General features: G+C 41.8%; 3 protein-coding genes across 3 annotated transcripts; 2 read left to right on the forward strand and 1 right to left on the reverse strand.

Annotated features, from left to right (window-relative positions):
* The first annotated feature begins 1,100 nt into the window (after positions 1-1,100).
* LOC26513961 lies at positions 1,101-3,164 on the forward strand. The gene is made up of 2 exons (XM_014906794.3): positions 1,101-1,461; positions 1,526-3,164. The coding sequence occupies exons 1-2, from the start codon at positions 1,222-1,224 to the stop codon at positions 2,858-2,860; spliced, it is 1,575 nt and encodes a 524-aa protein (XP_014762280.1). The 5' UTR covers positions 1,101-1,221; the 3' UTR covers positions 2,861-3,164.
* Positions 3,165-5,292: 2,128 nt separating this feature from the next.
* On the reverse strand, positions 5,293-6,243 carry LOC6498188. Its single transcript, XM_001962225.4, has one exon. It carries the CDS (start codon positions 6,211-6,213, stop codon positions 5,329-5,331), a length of 885 nt encoding a protein of 294 aa, XP_001962261.1. The 5' UTR covers positions 6,214-6,243; the 3' UTR covers positions 5,293-5,328.
* A 10,640-nt stretch (positions 6,244-16,883) lies between these two features.
* LOC6497353 (rutC family protein UK114) lies at positions 16,884-17,770 on the forward strand. The gene is made up of 3 exons (XM_001962224.4): positions 16,884-17,061; positions 17,127-17,356; positions 17,600-17,770. The coding sequence occupies exons 1-3, from the start codon at positions 16,997-16,999 to the stop codon at positions 17,719-17,721; spliced, it is 417 nt and encodes a 138-aa protein (XP_001962260.1). The 5' UTR covers positions 16,884-16,996; the 3' UTR covers positions 17,722-17,770.
* Positions 17,771-19,256: the final 1,486 nt, after the last annotated feature.

Raw genomic sequence — 19,256 nt, forward strand, 5'->3', positions numbered from 1 at the left:
TTTTGCGCACACATGAGTGTAACGAAAAAATAGAAATACAAAAAATTAGGATGGATAACTTGGAAAGGGGGAGAAGTGGGTAGGAGGACGTATGTGATCGGAATTTCATTTAGAAAGTTGCACTGGGAAGTCGATGTGGTGGAGTTTAATTTGCATTTGCCAACTCTGAGCGACATTTGGCCAATACTGGATAGCGAGAGGGAGGCTGAAAGGCTGGAAGCCTGGAACCCCAGACAGGCGACATTCTTCGGAGTTGCCTTCACTTTTCTTTGGACCAGACCAAACAAAAAGCCGTTTAGCCACAACTGGGTCATTTAATAATAATCGTAATCGTATAGAAGTAGTGTTCCCCCACACCGTTCACGATTTCCTATTCTAATTCTGTCAATCATCCAGTGCAACTGTTTCTATATTTTTTCCTACCAGCGATGCCAAGCTCGTGCTCTATTTGATCTTGATTTTGATCTTTAACTTGTCTTGACGCATATTTGATTTTGCCACACCCCGCCCGATGTCTATTTTCTACCGCCTTGGCTTTTATGCTTCTTTTTTTTTTCATTTCTTTCCAGCGAAATGCTTTCTACTTCGGACTGATTGTCTTTGTCTTGGCTGGCTCACTGAAATGGCTGGCTTTAATGGCTTTTGATTGATTATCGCGTGCCATGGTTGCTCCGCACTGCTCCGATCTCAGTGGGTGCTCTCCATCTCCATCACCAGCTTCAGCTTCAGCTCCAGATCCACCTCCAGCGTTTAGCGTTTTGATTCCGTTCCAGCTCCAGGTGGTGTCGCTTGGCCCACGATCGAATCTCTTCTTTTGTTGACTTTCATTTGAAGTCTGCTTAATTAGCCAGATATGTCTATATGTGTGCACGTGCTGTGATTCCCTCAAAGTCCCCCTTCCCTCATATGGATAACTTTATGGCAGTTCCTGGTAAAGAAATAACTCGAGGAGGCATGAGTGGGCATATCGAATCGATTGAAGAAGTTCAAAGTTGAAATATCTTGTACAAGGTGGACTCCACCTTTGTTACAAAGTGAAGCTGTACGTCTTGTCTAGTAATTTTCTTTATCTCATAGTAACGTCTATATATTTTCTAATCTTAGTAAACGTATAGTTCCCGTTCAAATGGAATATAAAGATTTCGATTCTTTCTAATAGTTGAAACGTTCTCATCTGTTCCTAAATATCTCTATCTATAACTAAAATAAAACTATTTATTCATGTTTCAAATACAAGAACGAGTTCGACAATACTTTGCCCCGGTACCGAGTCCGGGAGTATGCAAGGGAAACAAGATCTGCGAGTTTTTCCAAACAAACTTGACACCAATATTCAATGCGTTCGGATTGAGCTGTAACATCGAGGGCGATATAAAGCCTTTGGTATTCCTAATCACAATATGCACAACCTTAAATGTGGCTCTATTTTATTGGATATATCGTAAATGGCGTAGGTTTAAAGTGAGTAATGGGGTATCCTTAAGGAGAGTCCTTGAAAAATAATAACTTCATATAATTTTCAAAGGAATTGGAGGCAATGCGGCAAAGGAATTTGCAAGTCGAAGTTGAACAACAGCTCCGAGAAAATCGATTACGGCTGCAAGGACAAGTGGCAAGGGCTCTAGGAAGGGCTGTACCGGAGAAGGAAGAGGAACTGCAACCGGGAATGAGACTAGCACTGGAACTGGCTTCAAAACAAGAACCCGAGTCCAATCCAATCCACACCATTGATGAAGCTACTAAGAAATCCAAACGTCTGAGAGCTAGGACTAAGCCAAAGCCAGATAATACCAATGTGGACTTAAACGATAACTCTGAAAAGCTCTGCACTGACACTGCAAAGAAAACGAGACGTGTGAAAGTTCGGAATGAGCTCAAATCCAATAATACCAATATCGATATAGACGATAAAGCTGATGTGTGTGCTAAGAAATCAAAACAGCCACAAGATCGAGCTGAGGCCAACCCCGATAATGCTAATATCGATTTAAACGATAACACTGAGGTATGTGCTAAGAAATTGAATCCTTCAAAAGCTCGAGCTGAGGCCAAACACGATAATGCTAATATCGATACAAAAGAAAATATTGAGGTTTGTGCCAAGAAATCCAAACCTCTGAGCGCTCAGACTGAGTCCAAACACGATAATGCCAATATCGATAGAAACCATAAATTAGATGTCTGTGCCAATAAATCCAAAACTCCTAGTGCTCAGGCTGAGTCCAAACACGATAATGTTAATATCGAAGAAAACATTGAAATGTGTGCTAAGAAATCCAGACCTCTGAGCGATCAGCCTGAGTCCAAACACGATAATGCTAATATCGATTTAAACGAAAACATAGAGGTATGTTCTAAGAATTCAAAACCTCTGCGCATTCAGGCTGAGTCCAAACACGATCATCTTAATGCCAATGTTAACGATAACATTGTTTTGCGTGCTAAAAAATCCAAAACTTTAAAAGCTCGAGTCAATATCGATCACAACGATAACATTGAGTGTGCTAACAAATCCCATTCAGTCAGAAGTTTGGAAAAATCCGCATCCGTCGAAAATATTGATACATTGGATAAACCACCATTAGTACCCATTTTCAAAAGACGAAGCTCCTTACAATCAGAAAGTCATCCATTTTTGACTAAAGTAGAAGTAGCTTTGGGATACGGACGAGAGGCAAAATCGAAAAGTCTATTAAAACCACCTGATATGACTTACAGGCACAACTATTCGGAAGCACGAGTCCCAGTGGAAGATACTGAACCCGTTTCAAATATCCTAAATGAAACATTTGGAAGAAATGGACGACATTCCCGGATTCCATTGCCCAAGAAGCCAAGCACACCATTACCAAGAAAATAATCAATAGCGACTTAGTACCTTTTTTTATAAAAAACATTTTTTATGTACATTTTAGGCCTCAAATAGCTTTTCCCAATTACTCTCAGTAGGATAGCGCTTTTAAGTTTATTTTAATATCAATGCTCCTTTGCTAGATACGCTTTTACACACTTTCAAGATCGAAAAGATCTTTGAAATATTTGAATTCTAAATTCTTTGTGCAACGTTTGGAGTCCTCGTGTGTGAATATTTCAATGTTTAATGATTCAAAACCGCTGAGCAAAATGTAACATAGTGAACTTAAATTAAAATTTTGAGCAAATTATGAAGATTCGTTTTTTCTTCTCCTGTCCTCCTAACTGAATAAAATTATCATTAAATCTTTGGATAATCTGCAATATTACTTTACCTGTCAGTATCCAACTTTCCACTCATTATAAATGCACCTTGACGTCGCCAAATTTGGCCCAAAAGTTTATCGATTGTTGGATCTTAGTTTAAGCCATCAATTGACTGACTTTCGCGACTCACCATCATCTCATCGCAATAATGTCCTAGTCGGTGAAATCAAATTCAAGCCAAATTGCTGTCAAAATGTTATTCAACAAGGTGGTTAATAGAGGACGGGGTTACCGAACTACTGCCATGGCTACATATGTCAACACATGAACTTGAAACCCACGGACTTGACTTCACCACAAAAAACAACAAAAATGGCCAAAGGAGCAGAAACTGATGCTGCAGTTGCTGCAGGGCCTCTAAAAGCATTTTGTATTCTAATTAGATTGTCAGCGGCACGACAACAACCTCATTTTGGCTCACAAAATGCCTTTTCACATTTGCATTAGCGCCAACGTGAGGAGAGAAGACAAAAATCTGCATAAACTTTGGACAGTTGGTTTTGTCAGGGACACTGAGAAAAAAGGGGGTGAAGAATGGATTCTTAGAAGAGGGGCTTGAACCCTCTATGCCATCCTAATCTTAATGTCATCTTAGTCATCTTAAATATTATTAAAAAGGTACAGGTATAATCCCTTTTAAACCCGCATTATATCTACAAATAAATCTATTTTGTTTATAATTTTTCTTTCAGTGCCTGGCAGTAGGAGTATGCAGTTTGAAGTTCATTAACATGCACAGGTTAATTACCGTTGTTGTTGGCCGCTCGAGGAAATGAGCCATTAGAGGAGCCGAGTTCCAAAAGCTCAGGAGCGCCATAGCCAGAGCCGCAGTAGCCAAAAGCCGGCGATAAAACTGGCTAAAAGCATACATAAAAAGACACATGTTAAGTATGTAAGTTAGTTTGTGTGTTTGTTGTATCTTGGCCAGATTTTTTGTTGCTGTGTTTGGCCGGGGGAGGACTGTGACAAATGCCTGTGAGCTAGAGCGCGGAAGGTGGCTAGGAGGGAGGGAAGTGACTGCCACTGCGCTTTCCTGGCCACAACATGCAAAATGTTGCACTGATAAGAGACACAAAGCCAAAGAGTCATCCCGTTTGCAGTTTTAACTTGGCCAACCGTACTGCAGCGGTAAATGAGCATCCCGGGCACGATCATTAAAACAAAAGCGGCAGCCGAGGAGCCATCACTGACAAGCCATGACCAAGAGCAATGGCCAACAAAAAAGGGGTTGTATTTGAAGATAATTGATTCGACGTGGGGTTACTTAGGTGCAAGGAAGGTATAAGATTAAGGATTATATTCAAAATATTAACTTATATTTAAACTGTCCCACTTTCTTTAAGTTCTTATTCTATCTATTAACAATCTGATGATGGAAAATTCACATTTAAACCACTACTTTTATTGTCTTGAACTCATTATACCCTCGTTTTATATAAACCAAAACAGGGTATCCAAAATAAACACAACTTTGAAGCAGCAAGCAGCTACCAAGTTGCTACCTTCTGGTGTTGGATTGCCTTAAACGATCCGCGTGAATAACTAATTTCAATGGAGTCTGGGCCTGTGCCGCCGCTCGCCTCGCAACATTTATCACCCACCATCACCAGGAGCTCCCCGGACTGAGCCGAACGGAGAAGCTATAGATGCTCTGTGGGCTCTGCTGGAGCCCTAATCCCCCAAGACAATGGGACAGTTCATTTATTTTTTTCACTCCTCGCTCTCGCTGGCCACTTTTTTATTTAGATTTTTCTGTTGTTTAGGTTCCAACTGCCCGCACAGACAATAAAAAGTTAAAGCCCAACTGCGTAGGACAAGCTACTGGAAGAAACGCATGTCCAGAGGACCTGGAGGACTGGCGCACCACTGGCTTAATGAGCAAAAATGGGACTAACAAAATGGAGCTGCCCGCAAAGTGTTTTCAAGATAAGTTTCCTGAACAAGTACCTCGGAGTCGGGGATAAAGATGAAGTTGATAAGATAAAGAGATATATTTTTTTAAAGGGTCTACTTTTGTTCTATTTGCATATGGGCTGTTGTTAAAAAGAAGTCTTGTTTTAATAGGGATTTATTACTTTCTTTGGGGACTTAGTTGTATAAATCCAAAGCAGTTGGCCTGGTAAAGTAGATGCTGGTCTTCTTGTCCTCCGTGATGGCCGTCAGGATATTCCAAGACTCACAAATCGAGTTGTACAAATAGGTCTTTTCGAAGGTTGTGCCGGCATGGCCATCGGAAGCATACTGATGGGGTGCCTGGTTGACGGTGACCAGCTCGAAGGCCTCCCTGCAGGTGTCCTTGTCGCGGTAGTTCTCATTGTAGTAGCCGAAGGGTATGAGGTTGTGCAGAGCTTCGTGGGGTGTGACGATCTCTCCAATCAGATGCCTTTCCAAGTAGTAATCGGTGGCGTGGGAGAGATCCTCCTGCGGATCGGAAATGTAGCCCCTGAAAACAGAGCCGTCGATTTCGACATCCAGGTAATAGATGGCGTTGCTGATCAGTGGGAAGGTGCCATTGAAGCACTTGTAGCCGATGCCCTCGCCGCCAAAGGTGCTGCACTCAAAACCTTCACCTGGGGTGGCACCATCGGCATCCCAAACGGAGAAGAGGACGGTAAACTTGGAGCTCTTTTCGTAGTTCTGGATACCCATGTAGCCATTGGACTCGTCGGCGTAGAACTGCAGGAAATTGTAGACTCCGTCGTTGCGGTCATTGGGGCTGGTCATCCACTGGAAGATATTACGAGATCCGTTGAATCCCCTGGCCTGGTAGTTGATTATTGTCCTGGCATTGCCAAGAACATCGTTGAATCGTGGGGAACCAGCGGGTAGCTCGTCCTGCCGCAGAACGCTCATGAACCGGGACATGTCCTCTGCGGCTTCCTCGTGGGAACGAGGATGGGCCGCCAGGATTTGGGGCAGGCAGAAGGCCAGACCCACTAGGCAAACTAGGGAAAACTTGGATGATGCACCCATGATGAACTTGGACTGATTTGTGACTCTTCCTCGGCCATTCGCTCCACTTTATATGGGAGGTCTCAAGTGTTTTCGCTGTTTACCCGATAAGCGCCTTTCTAACATTTTTCACATTGCGCCATCCTCTTGGAGTGATAAGTCTAAACTCAATTAGCAAAATTCCGAGGTAACAGCGGCCCGCACGTGTTATTATAAAACATTTTTCGAAGCTTATTAGCGAAAAATTCTTTAAAGCATTTAAGAACATGAAGGATCACATAACACTAATCAACGAGGATGTATAAAAAATTCTTAGTTATAATAAATCGTAGACAACTTAAGCTATCTAAACCATAATAAACAATTGGATGAATTAAAGGATAGTCTAAAAAAATAGTGCTTAGATGGATTATTTATAATTCGTTATACCAAAATCTTATTTTAAATATAAATATACCATTAAAATCTGACCATAAACTCAATAACTACTGTTTAATTAGAAACCTCTTCAAACTGAAGAGCCTCACCTGAACAGCCTTTTCAAAATTGATAAGAACCCAGTTAATTAGCAAAATTGCTGAGGTAACCAGAGCGGCTAAAAGGGAAGATTACAGGTATTTACCATGATAGTTATAAAAGGCCGCCAATCTGTGGGAATTAACTCAGAGCCCCAAGTGTCAGGCACTCGAATAGTTATTGACCCACAAAATGCTGGGCTGCAAAAATTCCACTCGGATCAAGGTCCGCCAGCTGCCTTCTAAGGTTGTCCAAGTCAAGAGCAAAGTCACCGAGGCCAAGTCATAACTCAGTGCTGCTGGTCATATCCTCCTCATCCTCATCCGCCTCTTTTATATATATATTTTTTTTTGTATCCACATCCTCAGCAGGCCGCATCAGCAGTCAGAGAACGTGGCACTAAATCAAGCCCACATGGAGTTCAGTTTCGGGCCAGGGCGACCAGCATCAGTAGTTCCCTCGCTTTTTGACAGTTTCGCGCACAGTAGCAGTTGCATCTGAAGTTGAATTTGAAGTGCCAGTCCTTGGACTAGGCCCAGTAGCAGAGTGCCAATGCACTGCGAAAGAAATCCCTCTTAAATGGTCAAGACAAGCTGTAGAAACCTAGAATGTTAGCACATTTTGTTGCCAGTGCTTCAACTAGACACTGCCTCATCCTCATCCATGTTGACTGTGGCAAGATAAACGCTGCTTTGGGCCAGGCCAAGGCGCAGGCCGAACATGTGTTGCCTGTCGAAGATTCAGGCTAAGAGAGACCCACAGAATGTGCCTGGTCTACGACGGGGGCTGGCCCAGAGCCGTGGCTGATCTTTTTGTTCGCTTCACTGGAACTGGCACTGGCACTGGCACAGGCACAGGCTCAACCTTTCGGTGGCTCACATAAATTTTAAATATCCCCGAGATGCGCCTGTGAGCAGGGCTTCCTTATTTGGCAAACGGCCACTCAACCCAAAAACTCTTCGCATCCATGGGTAAAATTCAGTTTTTATCCAATTTTATTGACCCGAGGGAGGCGAACACGGCGGCCTCATTAGTGTGTTGGCTACTTTTTTTATGCAATCATACTTTTTTGGGGGCGCATCGGGGCGTATGAGTAATGCCTCACAATTTGCACGCCTTGAAAGGATTAATTCGTTAACAATTTTTCGCCGCTGTAATATGCAAGACAAAACCAATAAATCTATTAATTAAGCCGACATTTGTTTTGCATCTGTTGCGATTTCCTTTTCACTGCAGTCTGCAGCACACATTTGATAAATTTGGCCAATTCGAATCGGGCTAACCAAAGAGTCTGTTGGTGTCTGGAGTCTAGTCTCCAGTTTCCGAGCGGATTTTTGTTGAAATTTGAGACAGTGGGTGGTCCGGATTGAAAACATTTTGCTGGGCTGAATGAATCAACAGGCAGGACAGTGGACTAAACAGATCAAATGTATATTCAAAATGTATTTTAGCCGGAAAGAGTGTTTACTTCTTAGGAAAACAAAGAAATAAATATTATTTTAATATTATATTTTCATATTTTAGAGAGCTACCCACTGTGCTGGGCAGCATTTAACCATTTCTTACAAGAAACTAGACTTCTGTTACCGCTTGGTGTGTATAAATTTGCCAAATTAAAAAGCGACAGGGAACGCGGATCCGAGAAGTTTATGCGAAGGAAAGGTGAAGTGGCGGGTGGGCGACTGGATGGGGTGGGGGTGGTGCCGGCGCTGGCACTGGCAATCGAGAGTTGTGAGTCGCGAGCCACCCACCGCCGCCCCCAGATGACGCAACAGGGTGCCCAGGCACAGGCGTCTATAAATAAACCAACCGCCAAAGTAAATCAAAACAAGGCACGAACATGTGGCGCTTGCAGTTTTCAGTTTTTCAGTTTTCCAGCTTCAACTTCAAATCCGGGCTTAGGCTTTAGCTCCCCAACTTGCAACTTGCAACAGGATCAAGTGGGCCGACATGATCGGGTGTGGTCGCCCATGTGATATGTGTCCAGAATCCAGATCGGTTTTTGTGGATTGGTTGTGGGGCTGCTGGACTTGGATTTTGTGGATTTGTCATCCCCCATCTGGGCAACATAAATTCGTTACGCATTTTTCCAAGCTCCAAGTTGCACACAATGCGGCCATAATGTTTCCGTTTCGGGCTTTTGATCTGGGCCGTGTTGTCAACATCTTATTCCGCTCCTGACATGATTGATTTTTCATGTTTGTGGCAAAGTGGAAGCCATTCTCGGGGGTCACTCGGTGGACTTTCTAAAAAAATATTTCACTCATGTCCAACACACTCATCGAAAGAAATAATACAGTCAGGAAAATAAAAAATAATAAATATATTTTAAGGTAAAAACTTCATTCAATTTCTTATAACTGGTATAGGTTAGGAGTTTAAAGGTTTATCTCTCTGTTTTTTTCTGTGTAAAAAAATTGTAAAAGAATTTCAAGAAAAGTGTTGGCCATGGAGATGGAAACCTGGCTGCTTTGGCAACATTTTGACTTTGGTTTTTAGCCATATTTGGTTACATTCTCACCTCCTACATTACCTCAATTTGGCAGCAGCAGCAACATCAGTTTTTGATGGCTGTAAAAGTGCCTTAAAACGTTTGTAATTGAAATTTATTGTGCCGCAAGTGTTGCACAAATTATTTTGTTTGATATGGCCGAGAGGGCCCCGAGTTAGAGTCTCAAGATTCCAGATCCAAGATTCAAGTGGGTTTTGCCGACGACAGCGGGGCCCAAGAATCGTCGTCGCTTAGTGGAGCAATCAATCGACTATATATGGCCAGAAACTGGGAAAAACACTTAGGCCAAGACGATTTCATTTGGCTTTATTGCTGACCAAAAAGCCCCAGCCATGTGAGAAAACTCGGTGTGGGGAAAACTGAAGCAGACGATGGAAAAGAACTGGGCTGGGAAAAAGTTATTAATATGGGTCGATTGGCCCGGGGCTCTCGATTCCTCTGACTTGGCTTCTTCTAGCCCGCTGCGGAGTTTTCTTCCAATTTTGGTAGCTTGATTTGTCACGATGCTTTTTTTTTTCACCAACCAACTTTTGGGATTTACTTTTTTCCTTTTTTTGTTATTTTTTTTTTTGGTTGCGGCTTGGTTTTTTGTTGCAACTGGGAGAAGACAAACAAATTGGTCTGTAGTTGAAAATTGACAAGAATTTCGTGACTTTGTCACCTCTTTTTTCCCTTTTTTTTTGTAAAGGTTTGTTGTTTTTGGGGATTTTTTTTCGAGGAGATCTTACAACGCCCTCGAAGGCAGCAGGAGCTTTCTTTCCTTGTGGCCTCCGCTCGTTAAGTGGCAGCCAGCGCGTGCGCATTGAAGTCGCTCCACCGGCTCCAGTTGCAGTTGCAGTTGCCCCTGCCACGGTATCCCCTTGGCCGCTCCAATAAAGAGCCACCGCCCCCGACCCCTTAAAATCACTTCATCATCGGACATTGGGCCATTCTAAAGTCAAAGCTGCGACTGCAAAACTCTTGTCAGATTTATTTGCTGTTGTCTGGCAGCTTTTTTTTTTCTTTTTGTTGGTAGTGTTTTTGGCCAAGTTGTACAGTGTAGTTAAGGCGAAAAAATTAGGCTCACTTGCTTAGTTTTAAACCACATATTTATTTAATGTTTGATAATTTTATTCAAAAGAAAAGGATTGAAGTAAACCCTTCGCAATAATTAAAAAAAATGATTTTGGCCACTTATTTTTAGTCTTAAAGAGCATTTACAATTCTCTACCAATCCCCATCGATTTGTTTTGATTTCTGTTTGTTTCTTAACCCTTTCTTCGTTTGTTTTTTATTTTACTTTTTTGTGTAGTTGCGGCACTACCTGTAACCTTTTGCACTTGGTACCCTTTTTTCAATTTAATGAATTTTTTTCAACCGTTTTCTTTTTCAGCAACCCACTGACAGGCTACAAGGGGCCAGCGCGAAAAGACAGTCGAGGATTTAAATGTTTGTACAATATAAGGCTGGGTTGTCGCCTCCGAAGCCTCGAATTTCCATTTATTTTCGCTGTTATCAATTGTGGATCGACTGGAGTGGGCTATAAGGCCACAAATACTTACCAATTTCACCGGCAACGCCCTGAATATGTTTCGCCATCCAATTGCGGAATATGTTTTTGTTCTGTCCTTCAACTGAAAGGACCCATTCAATTGTTATGTTTATGGCCAAGTTTATAAACATTTTCGGCTAGACGGCCAAATTGAGAAGAGCAGAACCAAAATGCAAAATTCGTGTCTGTTTTCTTGGTGACACCACCTCCAAAAAGTGTTTTTTTTTTCAAGCTTGTAATGCACTAAAAGAAATTATTTTAATCGACAAAATCGATATATCTTTGATTTAAAAATATAGAAAACTTTAAGAAGAAAACTCTTAATGTATATTCTCAATAAAAGATTTAAAAATTAGTAACTATTATTTGTGGAATGTTTCTGGTAGTGTCTCTGTCTCTGAAGTTTTATTATTTAGGCCAACAATCGTACCTCCTCTACTCCAAGACCCATACCCATTGGCAATATGAGTTGACATTAGGGAGAACATGGCCAAGAGGTGCAACTCGCATCCCATGGACCACTGCCATCACCGTCGCCCTAGACTGACCTCGTTGTACCTTGTTTGCTGCCTTACCATTGTTATTGCTATTTTTGTTGTTGGCCAATTTGCTGGCATTGCATTTCCCAGTTGCCAACTTGAACTGCAACTCCAGCTCCTCCAAGTGTGCCACTTTGCTCGTCGAGATCATGTCTAGGCCAAAGGCAAAGTGGGTGAAAACCCAGAAAAATGGCCAAAAATAAGTCAATATTTGTGTTTGGAAAAATATGATCGAATTGGGTCACGTGATGCAATCTTATTTGGCTTGGTTTTGGCTTATGCTTTCGGCCCAGGTGGGTCACACGTGAGGAAGTTTATTGGTAATTGTTTTTCGTATTTCTGATATAAAAAATGTATGAAAATATTTTTAAACCAACAATCCACAACCTGACCTCTGGAGGTTCCTGTTCCTCAGATTCTTGAATAATGGTGCCAACCATTAACATCTCTTGCTGATTTCATATCTCGCACGCGTCCCTGCAACATCCACATGGCTTGCTTTTTGCCACTCTCCGCCTTTGAGCAAACAACAATCAATAAGGCAGTGCCACGCCCCTCTTTGAGGCACTTATTCGAACATATATGTATGGAAACAGGCCTGCCACAAATATGCCCCTGCCAATAATTCAATTAGGTAGCAGCCAAGAAGCCAAGGAAGGATGCTGGCAGCAAAACATTTATTTCACAATTGGCGCACATTAATCAATGGGGGCATGGTGATCCCAGGGTGGAGCCGAGTGCCACAACAAGTACCTAAGATGCCTTTTGCCTGGCTGCAATTAAAAGTAGATTAATAATTCGCCTCCTTCGGGGGGCCTTCCCCCAAAGTTAGTATCATGGAGTTCAGGTGTAGGCAACGTTGTCGTTGTCGTTGTCATCCTCACTTTCCTAGGACTGGTTGGCCATTTGTGGCGGGTATCTCGTATTACCCAGAGGTAATGTGGGGGTCGGGACTAGCCCACTTTAATTGCACATTTCATACTTGTTAATTTTTCAATTTTCCTGCCCACCGACTGCGACGTTGAGCGGTTGACCACTTGCCAAATGTCGAATGTTGAATGTTCAGTGCCGAATGCTGGATGCTGGATGCTGGATGTTGAACGTTCGTTTGTCATCGAGCGGCAGCAACTTGAGACTCGATGGACCCCTAAGACCACACAGACGCTGCTGCAACTGGCTTTCAGCTACACTAAGAAAAATATTTACTAAAAGAGACTTTAACTTCTTTAAATTTCAACTCTAGAGACATCTATACCAAATTTTCTTGTACAGTGACTCTACTCCCGTGGCGGCTGCTGCTCCCAATCGATACAGGTGGACATGCGACTGACCCACCTCGATGCTCAGCGGGCGGTGCAGCTGCTGCAACTGTGGGGGCGCCAGTCCTAGCCCCACCCCTGTCCCCCTCAGCACCCCTGAATGAGGGGAACGCTTTTCACTACATTTGAACCAAATTAATTGCTAGCGATTAAATTTCAAATTTTCCATGCAAGCCCATGGCTTTGCAATCCCATTCGCTTCCGTGCGGCTAGTTTTGCGTGAGCCCGAGAGTCGAGTCCATCGCCGCCTTGCCACAACCCCTCCATGTACTTGCTCCAAAAGTTATAAAGTGAAAATCATTAGTTTTCATTTGTGGCGTTTAGGGCGTGTGCTGACTATCCACTGCCAGTGGATCGGGATCGTGCAACTATTTTGCATTGCAAATTAAACGAAAAATAAAGCATACACTCAAAGTGCAATTTTCACTTGCGCGACTCGAACATCTGAGCATCGTTTTGGCAGTTGCATGTCAACTCCGCTCGCCGTGTCCTGTGGAGATCTGGTCGCAGGAGGCGTGGTCCGAGGCGGGGCTGGGTCGGCGGCAATTAAAGCCATTGGAGAGGCACCCCTGACAGATTTGAACGTGGGCGTTTCGGATATGAGAGGTTCGAAATGCCCGAATGGGCGGATGGAAAATGCAATAGAAAGGTAGCGACTGTGCTTCGAAATTCAGCCATTCATAAATAAAAGCATTTGCATGAAGAATTATTGGCTTCCCAATAGAGGCTTTAAATGATATTTTACCAACATAAAAATCGTTAAGAGTATTCCGCTCGAGAATCAGAATAGTATTGGCAAAGATGTGGTCTTCGTTTGAGCTCATATAGTCCCTCCAGGCATTGGGATTCTCCTATGCATTAAGCATTTTTAGTGGAAAATTTGTATGCAGAATCAATCTACAAATCGTTCAAGGTATTCCGCTCCAGAACCGGATGGATATTGGCAAAGATATAGCCATCGCTAGGGGCCATATTGTGGATGCTCCAGAAATTTGAGAAAAAATCTAAAAAATAACTTGTTTCTCGATTTTGATTCAGATCGAAAGGGAATTGCTGTACAAATCGTTTAAGGTATTCCGCTTAAGAATCGGATGAGTATTGGAAAAGATATGGCTATCGCTGGGGGCCACATAGTGCCTCCCAAGCGTTTTCAGGATTTCCAAGGGGACCCATCAGGATTTTTGACAAAAAATCTAAAAAATATTTCACTTCTAGATTTTGATGCAGAATGATGGAGAATCGATCCACGAATCGATTAAGGTATTCCGCTCAAGAATCGGATGAGTATTGGCAAAGATATGGCTATCGCTGGGGGCCACATAGTGCCTCCCATGCATATTCATTATTTCCAAGGGGACCCATCAGAATTTTTGACAAAAAATCTAAAAAATATTTAATTTCTAGATTTTGATGCAGAATTGTGGAGAATCGATCCACGAATCGATTAAGGTATTCCACTCAAGAATCGGATGAGTATTGGCAAAGATATGGCTATCGCTGGGGGCCACATAGTGCCTCCCATGCGTTTTCAGGATTTCCAAGGGGACCCATCAGAATTTTTGAAAAAAAATCTAAAAAATATTTCATTTCTAGATTTTGATGCAGAATTGTGGAGAATCGATCCACGAATCGATTAAGGTATTCCACTCAAGAATCGGATGAGTATTGGCAAAGATATAGCCATCGCTGGGGGCCATATTGTGGCTCCATGCGTTTTTGCACATCTTGGCATTTTTACCAGGCATTTTCAGAATTTTGAAGGGGACCCATCAGAAAATTTGACAAGAAATTATAAAAAATGCTTTTCTTCTGTCACTGACAATGATATGTCCAAGTTTATAGGAACATCTATAAAAAGGTCCATAAACTATAGGCAAATACCTACCCGTTCCCGTCGTGATCTAGTTAATTGTTGGCTACAATTTTTCACGGATCGTCCTTGAAATGCGATTCGCCTCTTCCACCCCCTTTATGGCTTAACGACCGGCATTCTATTTCTGGCCAATATCGTGTTTGGGATTAGTCGCGTCAATAGCGCAATAAACATAAATCTGATGTTTAATAGGCAGGAAGGTGGACCTAGACAAAGTGGCTACCAGTCTGCAGATATCCAGTAGTAACTCCTCCTCTCGCTGCGGCAGACCGGCAATTACGCAGCAAATTAAAATCAAATAATTTGGCATGAAAATCGAGAGAGCCATAAAAATCACATGCAAATTATAGAGTATCCAATAACAAGACCCAAGACCAGAGCAAGTGGCAGTAGCCCCTGTTGCAGTTGCAGTTACCGTGCCTGCATCTCCATCTCCGGCTGAGAAATCGTTGTAATTTGCGCCATGGAGAGACCTGTCCCAGCAGCATCAGTTTCAGTCCGGCAGTTTCAGTTTAGAGAGCCGGAGGCGCTCCAATAAAGCCTTAAACAAATGAAGTTATTTGAGCCAATAAAAAATGGCAGGCACAACATGATGGGGAGCCATCCCCAGGAGTATGTCAAGTGGAAAGGAAAGTTTTAGCTTTGATTCTTGGTTTGTTTTTTGTTCAGGTGCGGATTTATCATAATTATTTTATAAAATATTAGTTTGAGTATTAAAAGAGGTATTTTTTTTTTCTGCAGGATCCTAATTTCCATTATATTTGTACTCTTATTGTATAGTTATATACGTATATCTTTTAAATGGAACCAACCGCACCTGTTGGCAATCAGAGTGACATGGAAACGAGCAATGGTTGGAGGCAGTCGGCTACTCCTCCAACAAGTGCCATAAATACTGGACAACCAGCAACTTGTTCCCATAACTTGAGAACCTCAAGGGCTTAGGGTTGAGAACTGGCTGGTTTCAGAACATATCCAAGATCCAGGTTCTGGCCGTTTCGGCCCTTTCTTAATGCACACCTTTGGCCAGTACTGCAACTCATGGGCCATTTGTTATATTCCAGGTAATTATATGGCATCGTTTGCCTTATTTAGGGCTTTATTTATTAAAGCATTTAATGTAAAATTGTTTGTCCAGAGGCCAGGAGCCATCATTAAACAAAGTAAATTGTGTGTATAAATCAATACCGAGATGCGGCTAATTAATATCAATATTGATTTTTCTGACTCCAGAGCAACCCGCACACTCAATAAGAAAAATTAATAATAATAATAAATAAGAGAGAAACCCCCCAAAAAAAAAGTTCTGCAACTCCCACGAAGTTGGCCCTTTACTGTGAAATTACTTTTTTCCGATCCGGGGGACTTGCATATTTTATGCGCATAAAGTGGATCATAAAGTAATTAATGCACTAAAATGCGACATGAAAAGGCTTCGGGGCAGAGGCAGCCGAAAGAAATTTCTTTCAGCATTTCGTTGAATCTTCGTGGGATGGCTGGTAATATCAGCAACCGGAAAAACAATACACTCAGGGAAATATTACAATCTGCATCCTGAAAAAATTCTGTAAAGGACATACTCCAGTATTCTGGCTGATGAACTATTTGAAAGTTTTCTATACATATTTGTAATATTTTTAATAAATATAATTATTAATTTTTCACAGTAAACCTGTGGCAGCAACAACAAAACGTCTGCAATCAATCTTGGGGCGGCGTTTTGCTGGGCGTGTTCTCTTTGCTCTGAAGTTGCACCTACGCTGGATGTTGTGTTGCCGTTGCTGCTCATGTTGCAGTTGGGTGCAGCTTCAAGTCTCAGTCTGGGATTAAGACCCTTTGCCACATTTCAGGATCGCCCCATCTTCTTCACATAATTACAGAGTGTTTTTCTTTCTTATTTTTTTATTTTTATTTTTTGTGTTATTTTGGCATGCGTAAAGATTCTGGAAACGGGAACTTTTGCGAACGAAGCTGGGGCTTTCTTTTTACCTGGCTGACAGCGACTGACAGACAGCAATTGCCAAATAATAAATAATTAGTCAGGGCGGCTCTGGGGGGCGTGGCTAAGTGACATGGCATGCATTTTTTATGGCGTTAAATCAAATATCGGTTGGCTAAAAAATTCACCAGCTAGGGAAAGCGCAGGCGACCCAAATTTTTGGGATATCAGAAATTAATAACTCCACAGCAATAATGTTAATTAAGTTATCAAAGCTTCTGATTTAATTAAAGGTTTGAAATAAATTTGAAATAATAAAAACATATTTTTAAAATTTAGAATACTCTGTATTAAATGTAAAATTCCAAAAACTTTCTACATCGTTCTTTTAGTTAAGCTTTTTAAGCTTTTTCTAAAAAACAGCTGAGTGTCAGCTGATTTCAGGTGTTTTCGCGGGAGATAAGCAGTATAATAAAGCTATTGCTGATATCAAAAGCAACTTGTTGAACATTTTATAAAATTGAAGCATTCGTCCAGTTCTTTTCAGGCCGAGCACACCAGTTGCCAAGTTCAAAATGTCAACGATTGTGAGGAAACTAATCAGCACTACCAATGCGGCCAAGCCAGTTGCTCCCTACAAGTAAATAATACATTATAAATTCTATATTATAATTCTAAATTAATATATTTCCTTACCTATTATAGCCAGGCTGTGGTGGCTGATCGTACTGTGTACGTGTCTGGATGTCTGGGCTTGGATAAGGATACCATGAAGCTGGTTCCTGGTGGACCCACCGAGCAGGCTGAGAAGGCTCTGGAGAATCTGGAGGCCGTCCTTAAGGCAGCCGATTCTGGAGTGGACAAGGTTGTCAAGAACACCGTGTTCCTGAAGGATCTTAACGACTTTGGAGCTGTCAACGAGGTTTACAAAAAGGGTGAGCAATACGTACTAAATACCTTCAATAAACTTCATAAATATATTAATATCATCATAATAATAATGGTTATTTTTAACCAATACCTACTGTATACCAGCCTTTGTGGTGTTGCCGTTGATTTGATAAGGCAATCGGCATCGTTGCACCTTATCGCCCAGTTTATTGTTTACTGTAAACATTTTATGACATTTTTTTTACGAAAAAAATATGCTTTATGTGGTGGCTTATCTCTAATTTCAGTGTTCAATAAGGACTTTCCGGCTCGAAGCTGTTTCCAAGTGGCCAAACTGCCCATGGATGCCCTGGTGGAGATCGAGTGCATTGCCTTGACCGGATCCGTCAAAACTGAAACTGTCCAATAGCCATCAAAGCCCAGTAAACTGTGAGATAATAAACTGAATTTAAACTAGATATCTTATCAATCAAAATGCCATTTTTATTCCATAACCCTTTTGGAGAATGTTTCCTACAAACAGAATTATATTGCAAGAAACCTTAAGTGTAATTAGTAAACCATCTTAGTAAAGTAATTTATTAAATTGCTATAGGTTTGTTGGTTTTTTGGCCAAAATGAAGCCATAAAAGCGAAGCAACATTTGTTGCATAAAAGTTGAAAGCAGCAAACTAGCAACATGCAACATGCAAGCAACACACTTTGCATTTAAACCTTATATAGTTTACAATTTAGCGTGCGGCAATTTATCTTTGTTGTTGGTTTGTTGGTACGGCTGCTGTGTGCGCCTTTTGTATTATATTTCATCAAATGTTGCTGCATAAATCACAGGTAACAGCAGCAACAGCAGCAACAGCAGCGCCGGTAACTGCAACTTCAACTGCAACTGCAGCATGTTGCTAACGGTAGCCCGCTTAGACAAAGCGTTTATTTCACATTCAAATTTAAAAGTTATTCATAATGCCAGCCGACGACGAGTTGCTTTTGTTTGTATTGTATGCTCCATATTGATGGGGCTGGCAGCATTACGAGAAGTACGAGGGGGATAGCTCCTTTTTGGCCTTTTACGGTCGCCCGGACCGACTCCTCGTGTTTGGTCTAGGCATTTGTTTTGATTTTTATTTAAATTTTCAGTGAATTTGTCTGCACTCGACTGCCTGACGGATGATTTATTGTCCTTGTTGCCGCGAGTGCCTGGTGTGAATATGAGTGGTTGCGATGGGGCACGATTATGTGGCTATAAGCTAGTGACTATTTCCCCTTTACTGCCATTCATTTTTTGTGGCAACATATATATATATATATAGTTTTATAGAGGATCCAGTGCATGTTGCACCCGCGGCGTGCAACATTTATGTTGATGTGCACGGCGTGTAATTAATTCGCGGTGCATCAGCCGACAGTCGGGCATAAATGGTAATAAATACGCATGAATTGATGACAACAAACGAACACCTACGCAGAAGGGATAACCTGAAGAAGTACAACTAATTAATTTCGACGCACGACAAATGAAGCAGCCAAAAGGGACCCAGGTCCATGCCTCATGGTTGCAACCATGCAACCGTTGCTGTTGCGGTGAAAGTGCGCATAATTTACACGCAAGTCTGAAGTTGAAGTTATTCGCAAATTAAACTCACAATTTTGTTGTAAATTTTTTACCAATTTGCTTATCAGCCGGGCCACGAAGGCTGTGGGCCAGGGCGCGTCTCGTTGGCCAATTAAGAAAGCCACATGCGGTAGCCGGCAAGGGGTATCCGTTTACAACCACTTTGTGTTTAATATTATTTTGTTTTTCTTGATTTTTTTTTATTGGCGGGGTCAGTTGTCATAATTAAAATATTATTTGACCGACGGGACCTTGCCGCAAGGTAATTAGTTTGCAAAGTGAAAGCTTAATTCCTTACATGAATGAATTATTTATTTTTTTCATCCAGTAATTAT

The sequence above is a fragment of the Drosophila ananassae genome, chromosome 3R (assembly GCF_017639315.1).
Source record: "Drosophila ananassae strain 14024-0371.13 chromosome 3R, ASM1763931v2, whole genome shotgun sequence".
NCBI classification, from domain to species: domain Eukaryota; kingdom Metazoa; phylum Arthropoda; class Insecta; order Diptera; family Drosophilidae; genus Drosophila; species Drosophila ananassae.